The sequence below is a fragment of the Cucurbita pepo genome, chromosome LG01, assembly GCF_002806865.2.
Source record: "Cucurbita pepo subsp. pepo cultivar mu-cu-16 chromosome LG01, ASM280686v2, whole genome shotgun sequence".
Taxonomy (NCBI): Eukaryota; Viridiplantae; Streptophyta; class Magnoliopsida; order Cucurbitales; family Cucurbitaceae; genus Cucurbita; species Cucurbita pepo.
Window position 1 is genome coordinate 8,092,800 of NC_036638.1, and position 21,209 is coordinate 8,114,008.

Consider the following 21,209-nt stretch of genomic DNA (forward strand, 5'->3'; position numbering starts at 1 on the left):
AATAGGAACGCCGTTGCCGGGGATCGAACCCGGGTCACCCGCGTGACAGGCGGGAATACTTACCACTATACTACAACGACTTTTTGTAAAATCTAAGCACTTTAATAAATAAATAATTAATATCAAATTAATAATATTAAACGTTAACTTATTTATCCACTCATAAGCTAGAATATTGTTTGAGTTATGCACATATTTGTTTGATACAAACATTTTTATGCATTTACTACCATCAAATCTATCAAAATTAACTATCACACAATTTCATCGCCATCTTGAAATCCGTCTCGTGTTGTAAATATTATCATACAAAAAACTTATATATATTTAATCTTTTATACACATTCCTCAACAAAAAATGGAAATATTGGGTTTGTGTGGGAGTTTAATGGAGCTAAGTAGAGGTTGAAGATAGTAAAAGCTGAGTTGTTAGAAGAAGGTAGTTTCGATGAGGCCATTCAAGGAGTGGATGGGGTTTTCCACACTGCTTCACCTGTTCTTGCACCCTAAGATAACAACATCAAGGCAAGGTCTTGATTTTTTTTGCTTAATTTAAGGGAGTGTTTTAGGTTAAAGGTTATGTATTCATGGGCTAGTACAATTATTGTTTGGCAAAAACATATATGTGACATGTGACGGATGTATCTTGTGTCCGTGCTTCTTGGTTCAAACTAACAACTCTATTGATTCATGTATGGATAATGTAATAAATAACAACTCTGATTGATTCATGTATGGATAATGTAATAAATTATTCAAATCGTGTAAAACAATCACATCGTGTTATGACCTAAGACAGGGGTTCCGTGGTTTCAAGATGAACAAATACAAATGTTGGAAGATTCCATCAAGAGTTTTCAAAAGAGTTTTCAACATGTTTGACGTTTCAGGCCTTCAATACTCACCAATACCAATGACGTTCGGCCAACAAAAAGACCAAAACATTAAATGAATTATTAAGTTTATCTTATTAAAATTAAAAGAAAGGGTAACAGTACGAGAAAGTGGTACCCATGGATGGAACTATGAAATTGGTTTACAGCTCACATCACAAGTACTCATTCTCACTTTCCTCCGTACCTTAACATAAATTTAAAACATACTCATAATGTCACACAAATTAACGTTGAATGATTCAAGTTGTTGATGAAAAATTTCAAGATTAGGAACATTGATATCGATATTGATTAACCAATTTCACACAGAGTTGACAAAATCTTTTAATCGTAACCAAAATGGCAGACTGAGAGAAGAACACTCTCTCATTTTCACTCTCAGAAAACCAAATTAAAAAAGGGAATTTCTCAATGGACAAAACAATTGAGAAAGGAAAACCCCTAAGCTGCAAAAATTTAAGGGCAGGTAATGTTGATGGAATCATCAAGCCAACAAGAAATGTCATCGTTCCCAAAATCCCCGAAATCCGCATTTGGAAAGCCGCTGGGTTCATCATCGCCGAACCCAAAAATCTGGGTGTTCTCTAAACTTACAAAATCCTCCAAGAACATTCCGATTCCATCCGCTAGAATCGAATCAAAATTGATCCCCATGTTTATTTCGTCTATAAACGGATGGCTCTGATCGGCTTCTTGAAGGTAGTTCATATTCGTGCCTGTTTCTTCTTTGATTGAATCTCCCACTTTCAAATCTTGGCTTTGGGAAGTTGAATCGTCCCATTCGAAAACCGACGATGGTGAGGTGTGGGATACGGTGGTCTCCGCAGTGCTCTCTGAAAGAACAGCGGCGGATGAGGATACGGTCCTGTTGCCTTCTTCAACAGCCATTTCTGCCGCCATAGCTTCAAACTGCAGCCTCCTCGACTCATAAGCTTGAGAAGCTTCTTCTGCAGTATCGTAAGTACCAAGCCAAATACGGCTTCTCTTAAAGGGATCTCGAATCTCAGCCGCCCATTTTCCCCAAGCTCTCTGTCTCACGCCTCTGTATTTGGAAGACGATTGTCTTCGGGAGGAGGAAGGGTTTTTGATCTGAACCTTGGATTGCTTAAGCTTAGGGTTTTTGTTTTCGTTGTTGCTGTTCTGAGAACTCTCGGATTCGAGAGTCTTCTTCAGCGGAGGCAGGTGGATTTCGTGTACGGTTCGATTAAACTTTCTTCCATATCTTTCTCCTTCATCTTCGCTTGAAGATGAGTCGGTTGCATCAGGATCGTAACAGATTATGCGAACTTTTCTCCTCATTTTGGAATCCGCAGAGAAATTTTTTGGATGCAGCTTGGATTTTCTGTTGCTGCTAACAAGTTTCTGATTAGAATGCGGCATCCGGAAGTACGACAATGAGATCAAATCGATGGGAAGAAGAAGAAGAAGAAGAAGTGAATAATCAAAGGGAAACAGCGGAAGATCTCTGAGAATTCCAATAACTAAAGTGCAAGGTGGAGAAACGAAGTAAAAAATGTTTTATACGATAAGCCCAAGAGAACTTTACTCCAGAACAACTCCTGCAATGGAAAAAACCAAATCGGAATTAGGTCGAAAACCCTTTAGGAAACACATATACAAGCGAATGAAACTAGAAAATCTGTCTTGCCTTTTTAATCTCAAACGCATTGAAAATGATCGTTGCAGCAGAATCAACCTCTGCCGGAACCAGCAGAGAAGGAAGGAAGCAGAAGAAGAAGAAGAAGAAGAAAACCAGAGCTGCAACAGAGCCCCAATCACTGCCAATATGAACAAAGCCGACATAAATCTACTGCTCAACCACCGTCGTCAACTTCTTTCCCAGTTCAAAAAAAGCACAAACCCAGATGAAGAGAAGTCTGAGCCCTGCTGTTCAAAGGTTGAAAGAGAAAAAACAGTAAACAAACCAGCAGATTAAAGCGAGAGAGATCGCCAATCCATGGCCAACATTGTTCGATTTTAGAGAAACAGAAGAGAGACAGATAAAGAGAGATCTCGATTGTGCTGCAAATCTCTATGGAAATATCAGAAATCGAAAAATATGATTAAAAAAAGATGAAGAGTGAGCAGTGAGCAGTGACAACAATGGAAGAACGACTCGTCCCACCCCCCATTCCGTGAAAAACCCGACATTAAAATACACATAAAAAGAAAGAAAATCAGAAAGAAATTTCTTACTCTGATCCACTTCTGTCTCTTCGTGTTGTTCCAAGAATTTCCACAGTCGGTGGCGCCTGCAATTCTTCCGAGGAGCGTTCAAATTTTACAGAAGTAAATGATGAGGTTGGAATTTGCTTAAAAAGAGATGTTTTGATGATGGGTATGGATGGATGCCATACCCATCGGATTCATGCACATCCATCCACCCATCCATCCAATTCAAACTTTCTTGCTCTATCTCATTAATCAAATTATCTATTCAAATATATAATTGGTGGGAGTGTTTTAAATCCAACATATTTAGCCTCAAACATTATTAGATTTTAGTTTAATCCGGAAGTAAATGCTTATATAGTCTAAATTAAAAGAAGAATTCAAAATTAGAATATGAAAAATGGAATTAGGGTAAACATAACATGGACAAAAATTGATTTGATACTAGCACGTGACCAATGTTTAGTTAATGAGAGACTCAGGCAGTGAAGCACGTGATGATCTCCCTCATAAAGACGTAAATTGTGCACGCCCAAATCATCCACCTAACATAACAACCCCACAAAATAAGAAGATTAAGATATTCATGCATGCCTCCTTCCACCTTTAATTATGCCAACATAAGCCGCCTCCTTTTAAATATTTATTTATTATCGTTATCATGAGAATCCATGAACATATTAAATAAAACAATAGGTTTTGTAATGATAGATTTTAATCACCATGTCTAGTACTAAAAATATATATATATATATATAATTTAAATATTACTGATATCGTCTTCAAAGTTCACAACAGTACATTAGATTTTCTAAATAAATTTACATAAAACACTAGTTAATTACAACTTAGTTTATACAATTCATCATTTCCTATACTTCAATCAAACTGAAAATGAGTTCTTACCCTTAGTTTATTATTAACTTTTTCTGAAATGTTAATATAGTATAAAAAATTTGGAAATATTTTTATATTATTTTTTTAACATAAAAAAGTAATTTAAAATTACCATTGAAGACTAACATTAAAATTTATTAAAGATTTAGAAGCTAAAGTTAACTACGAGATGAAAAAATTTAAATATTTATAAATTTGTATTGCATTTAAAAAGTAAAGAGGGGAACAGGGGTACGGAATGAAAAAGTGAGAAATAGGGAAAAAATGAACAAAAAAAAAAAGAAAGGACCACACGATGCACGTGATAATGTCTGTATTGATATTGGCAAAATAAAGATCCGACCCATGCCCGACCCGAACAAAAAATGCCCCAACTAACATCCACCGAAAAGTCACGACACGAATAATTAATGCAATCCATTGTTCTCTCTCATCATGTGAGATTCCAATAATGACCATGCTCCACATCCAGCAATCATCATCATCCCCTCATCATGTGCATGCCATGCATGAATATCATTTCCGCGTAACGACAAAGTGGGCCCACTGCAAACAGGCTTACGTTTTTCCCGCCCATAGCGCCGACGTGGAATCTTCCGCCTTATTCTTCCCGCCAAAATCTCCGCCTATACCGTTTGTCTTCCACAGAATTCTCGACACGTGTCGCACTATGAACCCCACTCCTCCAGCTGTTACGCCTAGTATTACGATGACGCGCCCAATTCGGCTGCTATTTTAGTCTCTCAGTCCATAACTGCGGAAAGTGCCATCTTTCTTCAATTTTCTCGCCTTACAATTACACCTAAAATTAAGTCAAAATTAACCCTTCAAATTATTTTATTACAAATACGTGGTTTATTATTTGCGTTTCTAAGTGACACGTATGCATAGAATATTAGCCCAGGCCCACATTAGAATTCTATGAAAGATTTCAAAGGCCCAACAACAAGCCCAATGTTACAGATCAATGCAAAGGAAGACTACAACAGATGAGGACATACAAAAGAAAACACAAGACTCATGGTTCGATCAAGCTGATTCCATGGTGGACTTCAAATTTAAGAGCCCATTTGCCAGGACAGCTTGAAGCTTCTCCCAATTGGCAACGATAAGCCACTGACCTCAACCATCAAACTTTTTCCTCTTTCACCATCTTCCCCCAATGGCTCTTGCTCTATATTTTGCTCCACCGTCGAGGCCGAAACTCCCGCCGCCACCGGAGCTCCATCCACAGAGACCTCCTTCGCCTTCCCACTTCCATCCAACCCCAAAACTGTAACTTTCTCAACAATCAACCCTTTGTCCAAAGCAAACTGCCCTGCTGCAACTTCCGACCAAATCTTAACACGGCCGTTATTCTTCACACCGTAAAATTCCACATACGTCGAAGTACCCTTTGCAATTTTCATCTCCGGCTGCTCATCGTCGTCCAAAAACAGATACCCTCTAGCCTCGCCGTCAGATTCGCCGGCGGGGAAAGTGACAACGAGGCTAAACGGCGTCGCTCGAGCTTCCTTAGAAATCATCCCACCCTGCTGCATTGGCAATATGGCGTTCTGATATAAGTGAACATTAATCACATGAAGGGGTGCATGGAGTGTCATATAACGCCCCTTTTTGGACATGATCACGTTCGTCATATTAAACATATCGTACCAAGTCCCCGGCGGAAACAGAGCAGTGACCTCTGTTTTGCTCTGCTCGAGCACCGGGGAAATCATTAAGCTCTGCCCCAGAAGAAATTGGGTGCTAACTCCATAACACTCGGCGTAATTCGGGAACGAGAAGAAAAGTGGCCTTGCAATTGGGGCCCCTTTGATATGAGCTTCATACGACAAAGTGTAAAGATATGGCAAAATCTTGTACCTCATTCCCAACGCATTTCTAGCAGAGGTAGCCACTGATTCCCATTGGTAAAGCTCCTGTCTAGGAGAATAGAAATTGGCATGATCTCTAGAGAAAGGGTAAAAAGCTCCAACTTCAATCCAACGGTTACAAAGCTCTTCCGTTGGCGCTGGATAGAACCCACAAATATCAGACCCCACCATAGGGATACCGAAGATACCGAAATTGAGGACAGTGGAAATGGAGTATTTCAAATCCTGCCACGTCCCTTGATTGTCACCAGTCCAATGGGCGGCGTATTTGCCAGAACCGACGAACGTGGAGCGTGTGAGGACAAAGGGGCGTTTTCCTTCGAGCCCTTGAAGGGCCTTGTGTGTGGCAATTGCTTGCGAAAACCCGTAGAGACTGTGAGCGTCGTATTCCAAAACGCCGTTGTAATGAACAGCGCTTGTAGCGATTGTTTTGTATCCAATCGGAACCTGCAGTCCGGATGCGTTGATTTTGTAAGGTGGGTCATCCCATCTTGTGTCTGTTATGTTCTTACAATCCAAACAACAAATCCACCCGGGTCCAGTAGCATTGGGGCACTGTTTCCCCACCGGTATCGTGCATTTTCCGGTACAGAAATTGGAGGCTTCGTTCATATCAATCCAAAGGCCATTCACCGGAACGAGTTGGTGAAACCGGCTAATCTCATCGGCCCACCAAGAGACGGTGGCGGGATTGAGGAAGTCCGGGAAGTGGACGGGGCCAGGCCAAACTTGGGCCAAATAAGGGTGGCCTTGGTGTTTGATGAAGACGTCTTTCGCAAGGGCTCTTTGGTAGACGGCATAGGTGGAATTAACGGCGATTCCAGGATCAATTAGGACAATGTACTTCATGCCGGAGCTGTGGATTTTGTTGAGAAATGATAACAGAGCTGGATGAGGGTAACTGATGGGATTGAGAGTGAAATCTTTGTGGCCGTCCATGTGGTCGTCGTCGTTCCATATTACATCGAGTGGGATCTTGGCCTTTCTGTAATTCTCCACGACGTCTTCCACGACGGAGAGGTTCCGGTAGCCCCATCGGCACTGGTGAAACCCTACAAATTCCAGTTCACATATAATAAGATCATTTTTATCTCTAAAGTTTTGAACATAAACTTAAATGCTTTTTTCACCTTTAATTTTCTCATAAAATGACACTATCTCTTGGACTTCAACCATCTTCAACACCTACTTATAAGTATATTTACGTATAGGCCTACAACAATAACTTCGTTCACATGTTGCTACGACTCCATGAAGGCTTACCCCAAGAAAAATCCACTTTAGAGTATGGACCATTCCCTTTCCCTTTCCCTTTCCCTTCCCATTAATCCCCAAACCAAACCCACCTTTTCCCTCCTCCACACGACACATCAAACCAAACCCAAAACACTTCCTTCCTTTCTTCCTTATCCCAACAAACCTCACCATTTTCATTCTCTACATATCAACCATTAACAAGAATTGTCATGTTTTAACGAGTCTAAATCAAATCTAGTTTCGTCTTATAATAATTAACATGTACTTTTCTCTCGTAAGTAAATTGGGAAGTGTGAATAGAAAAGCATGATTATACGTACCGAGAGCCCAATAAGGCATGGGAGCCGGCCGCCCCACAAATGCTGTATACTGATCAACCACGCTCAATGGCGACGGCCCTGCGAAGAAGTACAAATCCAAAACACCGCCAATTATCTTATATGTCAACGAGTTCCCTCTGTAAAATACATCCATCCCATTGCTATTCAGAAGCAAAACGCCGTGAGCGTTCGCTTCCCCTCCGCCGCCGCCGTTCCTCAGGTCCATGTACACCGGGTGGGACCCGTAGAGGTCGGTGTTCAAAGTCACCGCCGCCACGTCGGTGGTGTAAAGAGTGTAAGGCTCATTGGGCTGCAGTTTCATCCCTTTCGGCTGCGTGTTCTCCCCCAGCCCGTATAACGCTGCGCTTTCCGGCAATTTGGTCGAAATTTCTAAATATTGGTCCTTAAACACCAGGCTGTTAAATGGGTCGGATTCATCGCTACCCGAATTGAAAAGGGTCTCCCCATTTGACTTCCTCTTCACCGTAAAGCTAAATGGGTCAGCGGAATAACTGAAAATCAACTCCGACCCGGCATTTTCTGAAACGGTTACGTTGTTTTTGGGGAAAACGACAGCCCCTCTCGGCGGCGGAGGGTTTTGTCTCGGTAACAAATTGTACGGAACTTCCCATCGCTTCTTCTTCGCATCCGTGATATGGACTCTCAAACGTTGCTCTGTTTCATGCCTGTAAAGTCAAATTACTCAAATCAATCAAAATGAACCCAAAAATGAAAATTATAAACAAATGGGGTTATGAATTTCAATGTACTTCACAAAGAGCTGCAAGAAGGGGATATCGGCGCCGTAAACTTGACTTTCAGCGTTAACTTGGAGGAAGCCGAGAATGCCACCACCGGGGGCCTCGCCGACGGAAATCAAACGGTAGCCATTGCCAATTTTCTTTGATGGAAGGGCGTCGGCTGATTTCACGCCGAAATTACAGAAACCAAAGAAGAACAGGGAGAAAAGAAACAGAGCATGAAACGAGGGAGCCTGCAACTGCAATGTCGCCATCGGAGCTTGGAGAAGTGTAGCACTGCAGTGCACTATTTAAAAGTAGAGAAAAATGAGTGAAAATAAATAAATAAATAAACAAATTGTCTTTTTAGAAAGATAATTCAATTTTTCGAATTATTTTTGCGTCATAAATTTTGGTATTTTTACACAAGCTGTCTATTTTAGCTACCCGTGATATGAGACATTTGCTTGGAGTAGCATATAATTATTTAATTTAATTTTTTAGTGTTTTATATTTGACAAAATCGGTTCTGAAATTTTATTATATATAAAAAAAAAAAGAATATCGCCAAAATGATATACATCATTACTTCAACATTGAGACATACTTGTTTCCAAAGTTAATATTTATTATTACCAATGATTTTGGGCACGTGGTTTATACAAAAGTCAAAGAATATAATTTTTGTCTTCTCAAGTCAAATCATGTATTATATAAAATAATAATAATAATAAATCAAACCAAGCATTAACTCATGAAAAAGAGTAGCTTTAAAGATTAAGATAATTATTTAACACTAACTATAAGGATTAGGAACTAAATTAGTAATTTACTATAATTATATTAAGCGAAAGTTATTTATAACTAAAATAAAACCGAAATTGATGGGCTTGTACAGGTGAGGCCCATATACGGCGATTCTTCATTCGGGCTCTGATGTCTTGCTAAAGCCCAATTGAATTGATAAAGAAAAGGCCCACTTTGAATTTCTAGTCTCTACCCTTTATGGGCTCAAATTACTGAATTAAATATATAATCCATTTATTCTTTGTTGGTTGGTGATTCAAAGAAATATTCTCACGACTATTTCAAATATTTATAAATCCATTTTAATTACGTTTAATAAATCCGAATTTGTGTATTAAAAAATCGTTGGCGGTCTCGGTCTTATCTTGAATTCAATGAATTTATTTCTAATTCAACGGGTCCATTTGAAAAGCAAAATAAATAGGAATTTAAATGCCGAAAATATGGATTATTAAAAAGTCAAATATCCACACTCTTGTTCTTGTTTTTATTTGTTTCACACATTTTAAGGTATCATTATTATTATTTCCGAAATATATGTATTATTTGGTAGGAAGGAATGGAGGGTGTCGGCCAGTTGCTGATATTTTGGCAGAATCGGTTCCCCACCCCACACTGAGTGTGGCTCACAGACTCAACCAAATCTTTGTTTATTTTTTTATTTTTAATATATATATTAAAAAAAAATAGACACAATTATCAAGGTTTGAATAATCAGGATGGTAAGTTAATTACTTAATGCACCAAAAAAAGTAATATAAATTTGATGTAAATTACCAAATTTGGTTATATGCAAGATTTATTAACTAAAACAAGCAGTCAAGTAAATGATTACACCCTCGATATTATTGAATTTGAAAAATAGAAAATAAATAATTAGACGAACAAAACACGAATATATTTTTCTTCCATTCAACCATTAAATAATAATTATTGTTTTAAAATAACTGCCCGACCATTTGTGTGTAAGTGAAGTAATATTAAAAGCATGAATTACGCATTTGATCAATAATCTAAATATGGTACAATATTGATTTTACACATTATTAATTTATGTAAGAAATTTACTGAGTGTGACAACTGATTTTTAGCATCCATTGGAATTTATTCCTTTCTAAATATATCATTTCAAATTAAAAATAAAAAATAAAATTTCAAAATATCCAACGGTTGGTAAGGGAATAACGTGTCTCGAATTAATTCTAGAAAGTCAATAAAAAAGGAAATTTGGCTAATTTTATTTTACCCTTCCACTCCACTCTAGACATTTTATTTTATAATTTATAATTCTCTTTATTTTATTTAAATGAAATAATTTAAAGAAAAAAAAAATCCCATTGGCTGAGCCCACCACAAGATTTTGTACCTTTAGGAGATATTCTCCTTTAATTTTAATTTAAAAATTTTGAAGGTGGAGTGGGCAGACACGTCATCGCCAATTTGGAGATTTTCTAGAAAAGCGCACAATCAAGCACTTTGATTATTGGGTTCCCAATTCGGTCCTTTTTTGGACAAATTCCAACTCACCTTATTCATGCAATTGTTTTGTTGGACCATTTTTACATTCAATATTTGGCATTTCATTTAAATAATATAATTACATTTATTTTATAATGTTTTATCATTGAAGCATAGTGATATGATTAAAGAAATAAATACAAATCTTATAATGGGGAAGAATTTGTAAAATAATATTTAATTTTATAATTTGGCAGTTAAAGACATTAAAATAATAATAATAATAATAATAATAATAATAATAATAATAATAATAATAATAATAATAAGGTGGGTACAAAATCCATATTCTGCATACTAAATTCCAATTGTTTGTGTGTAAAGCCTTGACCAAAAGGAAAGAGAGGGAAATTACCAAAAAGGGTTTAAACGTAATAATTTGAAGGCAGCTGAGCCGAGCCACCGAAAGAGAGCCAACAAATTAAACAAAAACGGATCCGTCATTGACTCGGATAGCGGGCCCCATTCTTGCGGACTTGTGAATGGAATTGAAAGGAGTTTAATTTTTCCCCATTCCAAAACCGAAACCGGAGGAAGTCACGAAAATGAAAAGGAGGTGGGTAGAATTTTCCGTGGGAAACAATTTTCTTTTTAGGGATAGGAGAGAGAGAGGGATTTTTATTAGCATATCTATACGCTTCCACGCGCCTCTTTCCCATCGTTATCCACGCGCCTCTTTCCCATCGTTATCCACGCGCCTCTTTCCCATCGTTATCCACGCGCCTTGCACCTTCTTTCTCTCCCCCCCTTATATAAATCCCCACTCCTTAATATCCCGCTCAAATTGTCTCACCTTCTCTATCGCCTCTATCCCTTGGAACTTGGCTAAATTATCACAACATTCGAAGGGAAAGGAAACCCTAATTCCTCTTCTCTGATTCCTTTTTTTTTTTTTTTTATATATATATTTTTTTAATTTCATCTATGGAGAATCAGAACTCGAAAAAGCGGGATTGGGACGACTTGGCCGACTCGGAGGTCGGTTTGCCGGAGGTGAAGCGGCTTAGAGATGACCTTCTAGGTTTTCTCGACGAGTCCAATCTAGAACCGGCGACTCCCGATCTCGACTCGTTGATGAGGAGTTTCGAGGAAGAAATTGCTACTGCGTCGTCTTCTCCGGTGCCGGTGGTGGATTTAACGGCGGATTCCGGTGAGTCTCAGCCGGAGTTAGGCTACCTCTTGGAAGCCTCCGACGACGAGCTTGGTCTACCGCCTTCAGTTACTTCGAATAGCCAACAGGAGTTTGACGAAGCGACCGAGTTTGCTCGAGTAACGACCGATTCGTCTGAGACCAGTGAGATATGGAGGTTTGAGGATCAGATCCCGAACTACGACGCTTTCGAACTCGAAGCCGGAGATATGTTCAGCGGCAGCGGCAACGGCAGCGACGCGGCCGAGTATGTAGGTTTGGATGGGCTGTTGGAGTATTCGAATTTGTGTTCTGATGCGTTGGATAACTCGGATTTTCTCTGGCGGCAAGAATCTCTGCCGGCTCAATAGTTAGAAACGTCGCCGATTAATTAATGTTTTGCGTTAGGAGTAGATACAGATGCCGCAGTTGAATATAGAAATTGGTTCGTTTTTTTGTTTCCTTTGTATTTTGTTTACACAGTGGAAATTCTTTTTTGTTCATGGTTATGCTTTCTGGATAAAAATTAGTTGAAACCTTGAAAAATGTTGTTGCCATCCCCTGTTCTCCGTTGTGCCGAGTTTTATCTTAACTATCTTATTTGGAATATTGGCGAACGAGGAACGAACAGACTATAAACACGTACGCACCAAACATTTTTTTACTTTCCCAAACAGATACAAAAGAACTTGTTCTTTTACGAGGAACGAACGAAATAATGGGTAGCGCTAATTGTAGAAGCAGCGGAGCCATTGGGTTCGTCATCGTTGTCATTGTCGTCCGGACATGGTGATTCAGAGACCGTGGATCCTTGGTTGGGCTTTTGGTCCTGGATTTCAAGTTACATTCCTTTCTCAAAGCCCTTAATTTTATTGGGTTCTTATAAAAAAAAAACAGCCCAAAACCCATTGTATGTAACCCCAAAAAAAGAACATATTTTTGGACTTGCGTTCATGTGTGTGCATATGTAAAATTGGTCGCACCTGATCAAGTGGAAAGGCTGATCATCGTCCACACAACAAGCGGAACAACCAACGATAATCGAAGTCAACGCCAAGTCGTCGGATAAAAACATATGACCGAGTTGCACAGAATCTAAACCCCTCCCACTGCAAAAGCTGTGAAGACTGTCGTGCATTTTTAATTCAACCTTTCCCAACTTCCTCCATATTTCCTATTCAATTTTAAATTTCTTGCGTTGGGAAAAGTAGAAAGACAGACCCTTTCCAGTTTCCATCATCGCGGTGTCGTAACAAGACAGGTAGAACAGTCACTGGTCCTCCATTTTTTCGGAACCCCAACGTCGGTTCTTCAATCTGAAGTAGATGAAGCAACTGCGATTGGAGAAATAACACTTTTGGATCTCGATCTCCCCATTCGCCGGCTTCCATGGCTAGGTACCCCATTTCATTTTCACAACTTTTGGGTCATTCTTTTCCTTGCAATCTGGTGTTGGGGTCTGTTTATCTTTGATAATCATCATTTGCTTGCTTGAATCGAGTTAGTTACTAATCTGGGATTGCATTAAAACCAAGTTAAGTGGTCGTAAATGCACAACTTGGTTAGGTTTTCGATTTTCCTGTCCCTGTTAACATGCTCAGAATGGTGCTATTGCTATGGTCCTCAAGGGGCTTTTTCTTGGGAAGCTTGGTTCATGGGATTTTGTACAATATAACCGTAGATATACCCTCTACGTCCTTTATTTTCAGGCATCTGAAACTGAAACACACTTTCCTGTACCCGAAACCGAGGCATCTTATCTTGAAGATGGTTGGGAGAGGAGCCGTACTAATTAAGGGGTTGATCATGGGTTTATAAGTAAGGAATACATCTCCATTGTTACGAGTTCTTTTGAGAAAACCAAAAGCAAAACCACGAGAGTTTATGTTCAAAGGGGACAATATCATACCGTTTAGGAGTTCCGTGATTCCTAACATCTTATTACTAAACTTCCATTTTCTTGCTTCTCGTTCTCCTCCTGATATGTTTTTCAGCGTGTGTTCTTGTGGAGCTACTAGAACAGTCTTAAGTTTAAGATACCCCTTCAAAGTCTTGCTGTAAACACTACAAAAACTCTTTTTTTTCTTTATTCTATAATTTGATAAAGATTGATGGATATTTTCATCATGGGGCATGACTTGTTTGCATTATGCATTAGAGCTCTAAACAGCTCATGGACTTCTGGGTGTTATGTTTGATTTATGCAGACCTTCATGGTTGGTAGACAGCAATAGAATTGCAACAAAAATTAAGAGTGCATCTGGAACAAACAATCCTCGAAGTGTTGAATGGGAAAGCAACCCCAGCAGAAGTTGTCCAAATTGCCTTCATACAATTGATAACAGTGATGTATAACTTCAACTGTTTATTTAATACAAAGTTACTGGTGATTTGGATTAGGTCTTGTTCTTGTTGGTTCTTAGAGCAGTTGAAATCTCTTTGTTTGTAGGTTGCTCATGAGTGGCCAGGATTACCTAGAGGTGTAAAATTTGATCCTTCTGATCAAGAAATTATATGGCATCTGCTAGCCAAAGTTGGCATTGGTGGTTCAAGGCCGCATCCGTTCATCGATGAGTTTATACCAACAGTCGTTGAAGATGATGGCATATGTTATACTCATCCTCAAAAATTACCAGGTTTGTCATCACTGGATGAATACCAATTGTTCAACATGATACTACTAACTTTTTGTTTAATATAATGCAGGTGTTAAGCAAGATGGCAGTGTATCCCACTTCTTTCACAGAGCAATCAAGGCATACAATACTGGAACTCGAAAGCGTAGGAAGATAACAGACGATGATTTCGGAGACGTTCGGTGGCATAAGACTGGAAGGACAAAGCCAGTGGTCATTGATGGGGTTCAGAAAGGGTGCAAGAAGATCATGGTTCTATACATGAGCTTTGCCAAAGGAGGTAGAGCTGAGAAAACCAATTGGGTTATGCACCAATATCACTTAGGGACAGAGGAAGACGAGAGAGATGGAGAATATGTCATTTCCAAAATATTTTACCAGCAACAAAATGTTAAGCAAGGTGAAGTTATTGAACAGGAAGTTCCTGAAATCATTGATGCCATAAAAGTCGATCCCCGCACTCCGAAGTCTGCAACTCCCGAGCCTCCTCGTGTCGAAAGTAGATGTGTGAATGTCGATCCGGAACAGGATTCTGTTATCACTTCCACTAGTGCCCTTGCTGAGGTACATGAAAGTCTTCATTTTTGTGATATGCATATGAATTGGATTAATATGGATATTGAAAAAGGATGGTCACCTCTTGTTCCAATCTAACGAGTCTGCTTATTACCAGGTTCAACCTGAATTTGAGAAGTCAGACAAATGTGATACGAACAAACCAGAAGGTTGCTCTGATGAAGTGATTGACGATGACGAAAATCAAATCGAGGAAGAACCGAAATGGTGGGAAGGAGAGTCACAGAACATATTGGACTCCCAACAACTTGTGGAAGCATTGTCTCTGTGTGATGATATCTTTCAGAGCCAGTCTCCCCCTAGGGACGGGAACGCTAACAACCACGGCGCATCGGGGAGCAAGTCTTGCTTTTCTGAATATGCAAAATTAGGAGCAGATGATCTAAGGAAGGATATAGAAGAGTGTCAAAATCTTGTCCTTGATCCTGCAAACATAGAACTTGACACACCTCCAGAGTTCAGACTTAGTCAGCTTGTATGTCTAAACCTTCATTCTACAGCCAGTTGAGTTCATTAATTTAAAGTAAAATGACTTTTCTTTGTTCTTCTAACAGGATTTCGGGTCGCAAGAAAGTTTCTTGGCTTGGGGTGGCAAGGCGGCGGATGAGTAAATAATGTGGATTCTGCATCTGTTTTGAGAACCTCGAAAGTGGTGATGTTTTGGCTGACATTTGCTCAATGACACTCCTTAAACTCCTTAAAGCTTGTGTTGAATTTGTTATGGAACATTGAAAAAAACAAGACATTTGTAAAGAAAAACAGAGGAGGTCGATCCCAAGCTCACAACTTTAAGCCTGTGTTTGTTCGAAAATTGGTGATCACATGAGCTGCCCAACACAATGGGCTGTAAAATGAAAGAAAATGGGTGTCCCCCGGCCCCGACTGCGTGTTGCTGTGTCGACAGGCATATTGGATGGGTGCCTTTGCGTCCACCATTTTGGTCCCTCTCTCCTTTCTCTTTCTCATCATCTCCATCTTTCCACATGTTTCTCGCTTGATTTGACAATGGCGGTATAGAATTATTAGATTTTTTAATCTTTAGACCATTTGATTCGAGCCTTTAATATTATCATCGAACTTGTTGGGTTGGGCGATCTCATAAGCTTAAAAGGTTAATGTAAATATACATGGAGTTTGATTTGTATTTAATAATTTTTATAGTCATTGAAAGATTAGTAGATTGTGGATGAATCGATGAATTGGAGGATGTGGGAGGGAAGGCCCACCGTTTGATGGAAGAATCAGACGGCTGTGGTGGGCCAACAGATTGGGAAGCACACGTGGACTTGATAAGCCTGCTGTTTTGACCAACCACGTTCTAACGTTCTGTCGTTTTCCCTGTCAGAGGTGCTACTCTCCTGTGTGGCCGACACCACAATAACATTTCCTTTTCACTTTCTCTAATCTTCTTGATTCCACCACGTGTCACTAATCGTAATTATTTAGCTACAGAATCAAGGATCAAAAAAAATATTTTCCAAATTTCAAAAATTAAAAGAGGAAATTTTATTTAATAATAAACTTATTTTATTTAATTAGTATAAATAAATGGAATAACAGGAATTCGGTATTTCTAATCATTAATATGTAATTAAATCAATATTTAATGTATGTCTCTTAAAGAATATTAAAATTCACGACATAATGTTGCCTCTTGTCAAAAATGAAAAAATTTGTTTGTCTAAATGTCTAACCTTTGTGGGATTATGTTATTTTAAAAATAAATATAAATAAATGCAGAATGGTTTGTAATATATTTTAAAAACATGGTCGGTTTGGTTGAAATTTGATGAATGATATACCGATTTTATATAAAATATATGTGATTTCTATTGTTTATCAACGCAGATATTTCTGCAAAAAACNCAAAAAAAAAAAAAAAAAAGAAATAATTTTAGTATATTACTGAAATAAAAATGAGAAGAATGCTATGGTCACCTGTTTGTGATAAAAACAAGAAAGGGATAAGGTTGTAAGCCTTGAATTCCATGATTAATAGATTTGTGGTGTACATATTGCAAAGTTTTGGAGGGACATTTTATAAGGAACATTTATATTATGCTATGGATAGTTTGGATAATGGAATGATTATTATTAACACCTACTTTGACTAAGTTTGGATGGCTACACATTCACAAATATTATTACCTCTAATAATATATTTATAAGAATAAATTGTTTAAATCTATTACCATTCTAATAATTGAGCTCGTGATGTGAAGTTTAAAAAGAATGTTGTGCAAGTGTGGTACACGTCCATGTATACTCTAAAGCGTAGGTATAGCATGAATTTAGGTAAGATTGACATTCCTTAATGAAGGAAGGTTGTCGTATTTTATAAGAAACACATATTCTATATTGGCATACACCTAGCGGTTAGGATAACCAAACTACCTCGCTCTTACTCATTAGGGTGAGATTTGACAACACTTGACATCCACCACGACATGCTATATATACTATAGATTAGGCCTAAATACAAAAGATTATGAAAATTGGAAAATTTAAAGGTAATATTATTAGTTAATCCAAAAGGATTGGGGAAAATGAAAGGCAAATTAGGAGAAAATATTAGAAAGAGATTGGTCGGTGGTTGCACAAGAGACAACTGGCTTATGCAAAGAAAAGGGCAATAATTGAAACCCCCTTTTTGACCGCAACGACTCTCAAATGGTGACCCCACCCCCACACGGATCCTAAAATATTTACTACCATTTTGTTTATTCGTGACAATATCATATTATCCACTTTGAATATAAATTCTCGCGATCTTGTTTTTGATTCCATGATCTTTCATTTTTTTTTTCATTTTTTTTCTTAGTGAAGGTAAGACTATTTCTTTTAAATCTTCGACAACTAATTAATTATTATCATGTAATTATTTTGCGTAAAGTTATAGAAGAAGATGACAAAGTGAATGAATAGTTAAATTATTTTGGTGTGCTGTCTGAAAGGACCAAAAAGGAATGGGGGTGTTAATTTGGACGAAAGTAGTCCAAATCCAACTCCAACTCGTATGAATATCTTATCACGAACTTTAAATTCTTATATCATTTATAAGCCTACCTTAAATTATCAGTTCTTTTTTTACTAATCTCAATTAAGATGGTGTAATAGTTTTTGTTTATGATGTATGGGAGAGTTGAAGATCTTGTCAAAGATTATAAAGAATCACTTTGATTGGATAGATTACCTTGATTGAATCATGGTTAAAGTATATAACTTTATTTGATTCCAATATCCCAAAAGTATGCAGCTTTTAGAATCCTTCTAGCTTAATAGGGTATCAACCAAACAAAATCTTATAAACTTTAAACAATAGGGGTTTCAACATTTTGATTTAATTATAGCAATCATCAATGAAATTAATTTTGAGTTTATTAATTAATAGAAAAACCCCATGAAGTTTGGTTTGGATATTAACCCTCTAACCCCTATAATATGAACGAGAAATAAACCTGAACTTAAATTCTTCAAAAAGTAACCAAATATATGGTTTCTTTATGGAAGCTTTAACCAGCTAGCATCCAATGAAGATGATGTAAGATTTGAATGGGAAATAGGAATACAAAAGTAAAGGGCAGAGAAAAAGCGATAAAGAGGGGGGGAAAAAAAAAAAGGAGAAATCCAAGTGGTGAAGGTTTAATTTTGAGAGGGTAAAAGTGAATTTAAAAAAGAAGAGCAGTGAGCAGGTGGGTGGGTGGGGGTTTGTGGAGATTGTTGAATTTTGAATTGAGTACCCAGAGTCCCAGATGAGTATCAACTTGGCATGCAATTGGTACCAAACTCAAAGGAATGTAATAATGGAGAGGTTGAATAATAGTAATAATTGATGCCAACATTTACAATGTTATTAGGCAATACAAAATTGTGTACCAAGTGGAGAAGAAAATGAATTGTATGAAGGGGGTAGGATGTACAAAAGAGAAAATAAAATTAAAATATAATGAGAATCAGTCGTGCCAACAAAGAAGCATTATAACGCAACGCCTTATAATGTAAAGCCTTGCCCTTTGCTCTCTTACAGCTCCGCCCAGCCCTCTGCCGCTGGAAAGCCTCCTTTTGGAACCTCCAATGCTGCCGCCGCTGTTCATCTTCATCTTGTTCTTGAAGTTGTTGAAGTTGTTGATGTTGTTGTTGAAGAAGATTTGTTTTTTGTTTGGTTGGATTTGAGAAGGGGAAACACAAATGGAGGATTCTTATATAGAAACAGGGAGTGGGTGTGAGTCAGGACTTAGTTGGCTTTTTCCATTTTTATTCATTTTATTATAATAATTATTAATGCATCGCGTGGAGCGTGATAGAGTCTCATGTGTCCCCCATACCCACCAGACCAATGCTCTCACCTCGGACCCACCTTTCACTATCATTCACATTATTTATATACATGTAAACATTTTTCAAAATTTGAGGTATAGTTTCATAAAATTAAAATTCATACAAAATCATATTAATTAACGCTATAGTTTTATGACAATGAGATGATATTATATATTTTGAATTTATTGCATATATATATATATAGTCCAAGCTACGTGAAATATATAGAATGATATGAGTCTCACCGAATAATTTTTATGATAAAATAAGTTATAAAATATTGATTTTGGAAAGTGAAGCACAAAGACAATGAACCATTTGTGAGAGACAAAAACAATACACGATAATGCAAGAAAAAGATGCATATAATTGGATATAAATTATACATACGTTGTATCTAAATGAGAGAAGAAAAGAAAAAGGGAGTTTTTATGGTAAGGAAATTAGAGGACAAAGAATATTTAAGAGCATGGGGGAGGTCTACCAGCCACCAGCACAGTGGGTCGCCCATTCAACCAACAACGCCACCAAGCTTGCATTCTTTTTTCGATTTTGTCTCATCTCTATAACCCCAATTCAATCATCTAACATCCACCCTCGTCCCGTCCTAACATCATATTATATGTCATATTATGTGTCGTTATGCCATATGAATATTTAATTTTGGTTTATTTACTTTTTACGAGATACTAGATTTTTATTTCTTAATGAATTTAATAAATGTGTTAATATTAAAATAAACAAAACTTTAGATGTTTTTTTTTTTTAATAACTCTAATCAAATTGATTCAAGTAGCTAGTAGGCCTCTCTATTGGTAGTTAGGGTTTGAGATGATCCATTTATATAAGTTTAAGAAGATAAGTTTTTGGTTTTTTTATATATAAAAAAATCATAATGCTTGTTTATTTGGAAATAAATTATTGGGATTGCGGAATTTATTGCAGGGATTAGGGGTATAATATGATGAGGAATTGAGAGCTCAACCTAATAATAATAATAATAATAATAATAATAATAATAATAATGAGAAATTAAAGTGGTTGTTTTGGCTGCATTATTCCCATTTCTGATTGTTTGGTTAGCTGGGGGGAAAATGAATTATTGAAATGTGGTATCAAATAAATGGGACCTAAACTATAAACTATGTATATTTTTGGTATGAATTATTAAAATATATGGGTTTAGTATATGTAATGTTAAGGGTAACGTAAATGTTGAGACTTTGGAGTTGGGGGTTTCATATATATTTGAATAATTGATATCGATATTGGAGCCCATAGTTGGAAATGGGTATTCTATTTGATTGGCTTTTGGGGGAGTTTGAAGTGAAATCCCACACGCACCATTTTCAAAAAGGTCGTCCTCCATCTTTTTTTCTTTGTTTTTTTCTTTTACCCTAACAGATCTGCAACTGAAATTTCGAGGCAATTTGTAAATAAATAAAATAAAACAGACAAGACAGAAATTTGGAAGGAAAAGGCAACAGAAAGCAGCAGGGCACCTCAGGTGTGTCCTGCTCCTCCCATTTGGGATCATATCCCTCCTTAACCACTCTGCCCATCTCCAATGGTGGTTTAGGGTTTAGGGTAATTTTAGGGTTTAAAGAAGAGTTTAGGGTTTAAAGAAGAGTTTAGGGTTTAGGGTTTAGGGTAATTTTAGGGTTTAGGAATGTTGCTGTTTAGGGTCAGAGTTGCACGTGAACTTCTTCCCCTTCTCATTTGGTTTGCCCTTTACGTTTTCCTTTGTCCCATCAACCGCTACATACCAAAACTCCCCCACGTGGATCCTCCTTTTTTTCTTTTCCTTTTTAAATATTCAAACCCCACATTACTGCATTTAAGAATATGGGGTCTCATCCCCTCTTTTCTTTCAATCTTCCCTAAATTTCTTTCTTTTTTTTTTTTTTTTTTAAATAAATACTATCACTACTTACCACACATTTCATGTCTTATAATTTAATGTTCTTGTTTACTAGATTAGGCTCCTTAAATATAACAAACCCATATATTTAAATTTTATCTCGAAAAGAAAAAAAAAAAAAAAAAAAAAAAAAAAAAAAAAAA

General features: G+C 37.4%; 5 protein-coding genes and 1 non-coding gene across 6 annotated transcripts; 2 read left to right on the forward strand and 4 right to left on the reverse strand.

Annotated features, from left to right (window-relative positions):
• Positions 1-8: 8 nt before the first annotated feature.
• Positions 9-80, reverse strand: TRNAD-GUC. The gene has a single exon. It is a non-coding gene; the product is annotated as a tRNA-Asp (tRNA).
• Positions 81-1,160: 1,080 nt separating this feature from the next.
• Positions 1,161-2,454, reverse strand: LOC111780866 (ethylene-responsive transcription factor ERF118-like). Its single transcript, XM_023661242.1, has one exon. It carries the CDS (start codon positions 2,274-2,276, stop codon positions 1,353-1,355), a length of 924 nt encoding a protein of 307 aa, XP_023517010.1. The 5' UTR covers positions 2,277-2,454; the 3' UTR covers positions 1,161-1,352.
• Positions 2,455-4,810: 2,356 nt separating this feature from the next.
• Positions 4,811-8,456, reverse strand: LOC111781286 (alpha-xylosidase 1-like). Its single transcript, XM_023661794.1, has 3 exons — positions 8,190-8,456; positions 7,420-8,105; positions 4,811-6,894 (listed from the first exon to the last, which is right to left on the reverse strand). Exons 1-3 carry the CDS (start codon positions 8,432-8,434, stop codon positions 5,024-5,026), a joined length of 2,802 nt encoding a protein of 933 aa, XP_023517562.1. The 5' UTR covers positions 8,435-8,456; the 3' UTR covers positions 4,811-5,023.
• Positions 8,457-11,408: 2,952 nt separating this feature from the next.
• LOC111808759 lies at positions 11,409-11,984 on the forward strand. The gene has a single exon (XM_023694924.1). It carries the CDS (start codon positions 11,409-11,411, stop codon positions 11,982-11,984), a length of 576 nt encoding a protein of 191 aa, XP_023550692.1.
• Positions 11,985-12,587: 603 nt separating this feature from the next.
• LOC111792276 (SUPPRESSOR OF GAMMA RESPONSE 1-like) lies at positions 12,588-15,793 on the forward strand. Its single transcript, XM_023673648.1, has 6 exons — positions 12,588-13,010; positions 13,821-13,962; positions 14,063-14,249; positions 14,320-14,813; positions 14,923-15,300; positions 15,380-15,793. Exons 1-6 carry the CDS (start codon positions 13,003-13,005, stop codon positions 15,434-15,436), a joined length of 1,266 nt encoding a protein of 421 aa, XP_023529416.1. The 5' UTR covers positions 12,588-13,002; the 3' UTR covers positions 15,437-15,793.
• A 2,828-nt stretch (positions 15,794-18,621) lies between these two features.
• LOC111792302 lies at positions 18,622-19,009 on the reverse strand. Its single transcript, XM_023673680.1, has one exon. It carries the CDS (start codon positions 18,923-18,925, stop codon positions 18,779-18,781), a length of 147 nt encoding a protein of 48 aa, XP_023529448.1. The 5' UTR covers positions 18,926-19,009; the 3' UTR covers positions 18,622-18,778.
• Positions 19,010-21,209: the final 2,200 nt, after the last annotated feature.

What these genes read in the sequence shown, in the direction of transcription:
- LOC111780866 (XM_023661242.1), bottom strand. Translation starts at nt 2,276, where the DNA reads ATGCCGCATTCTAATCAGAAACTTGTTAGCAGCAACAGAAAATCCAAG.
- LOC111781286 (XM_023661794.1), bottom strand. Translation starts at nt 8,434, where the DNA reads ATGGCGACATTGCAGTTGCAGGCTCCCTCGTTTCATGCTCTGTTTCTT. An exon ending in TTCTTGCAGCTCTTTGTGAA is followed by an intron (nt 8,106 to 8,189) that starts GTACATTGAAAT and finishes TTGACTTTACAG; the next exon opens with GCATGAAACAGAGCAACGTT. An exon ending in CATGCCTTATTGGGCTCTCG is followed by an intron (nt 6,895 to 7,419) that starts GTACGTATAATC and finishes TGGAATTTGTAG; the next exon opens with GGTTTCACCAGTGCCGATGG.
- LOC111808759 (XM_023694924.1), top strand. Translation starts at nt 11,409, where the DNA reads ATGGAGAATCAGAACTCGAAAAAGCGGGATTGGGACGACTTGGCCGAC.
- LOC111792276 (XM_023673648.1), top strand. An exon ending in ATACAATTGATAACAGTGAT is followed by an intron (nt 13,963 to 14,062) that starts GTATAACTTCAA and finishes CTTTGTTTGTAG; the next exon opens with GTTGCTCATGAGTGGCCAGG. An exon ending in AGTTCAGACTTAGTCAGCTT is followed by an intron (nt 15,301 to 15,379) that starts GTATGTCTAAAC and finishes TTCTTCTAACAG; the next exon opens with GATTTCGGGTCGCAAGAAAG.
- LOC111792302 (XM_023673680.1), bottom strand. Translation starts at nt 18,925, where the DNA reads ATGAAGATGAACAGCGGCGGCAGCATTGGAGGTTCCAAAAGGAGGCTT.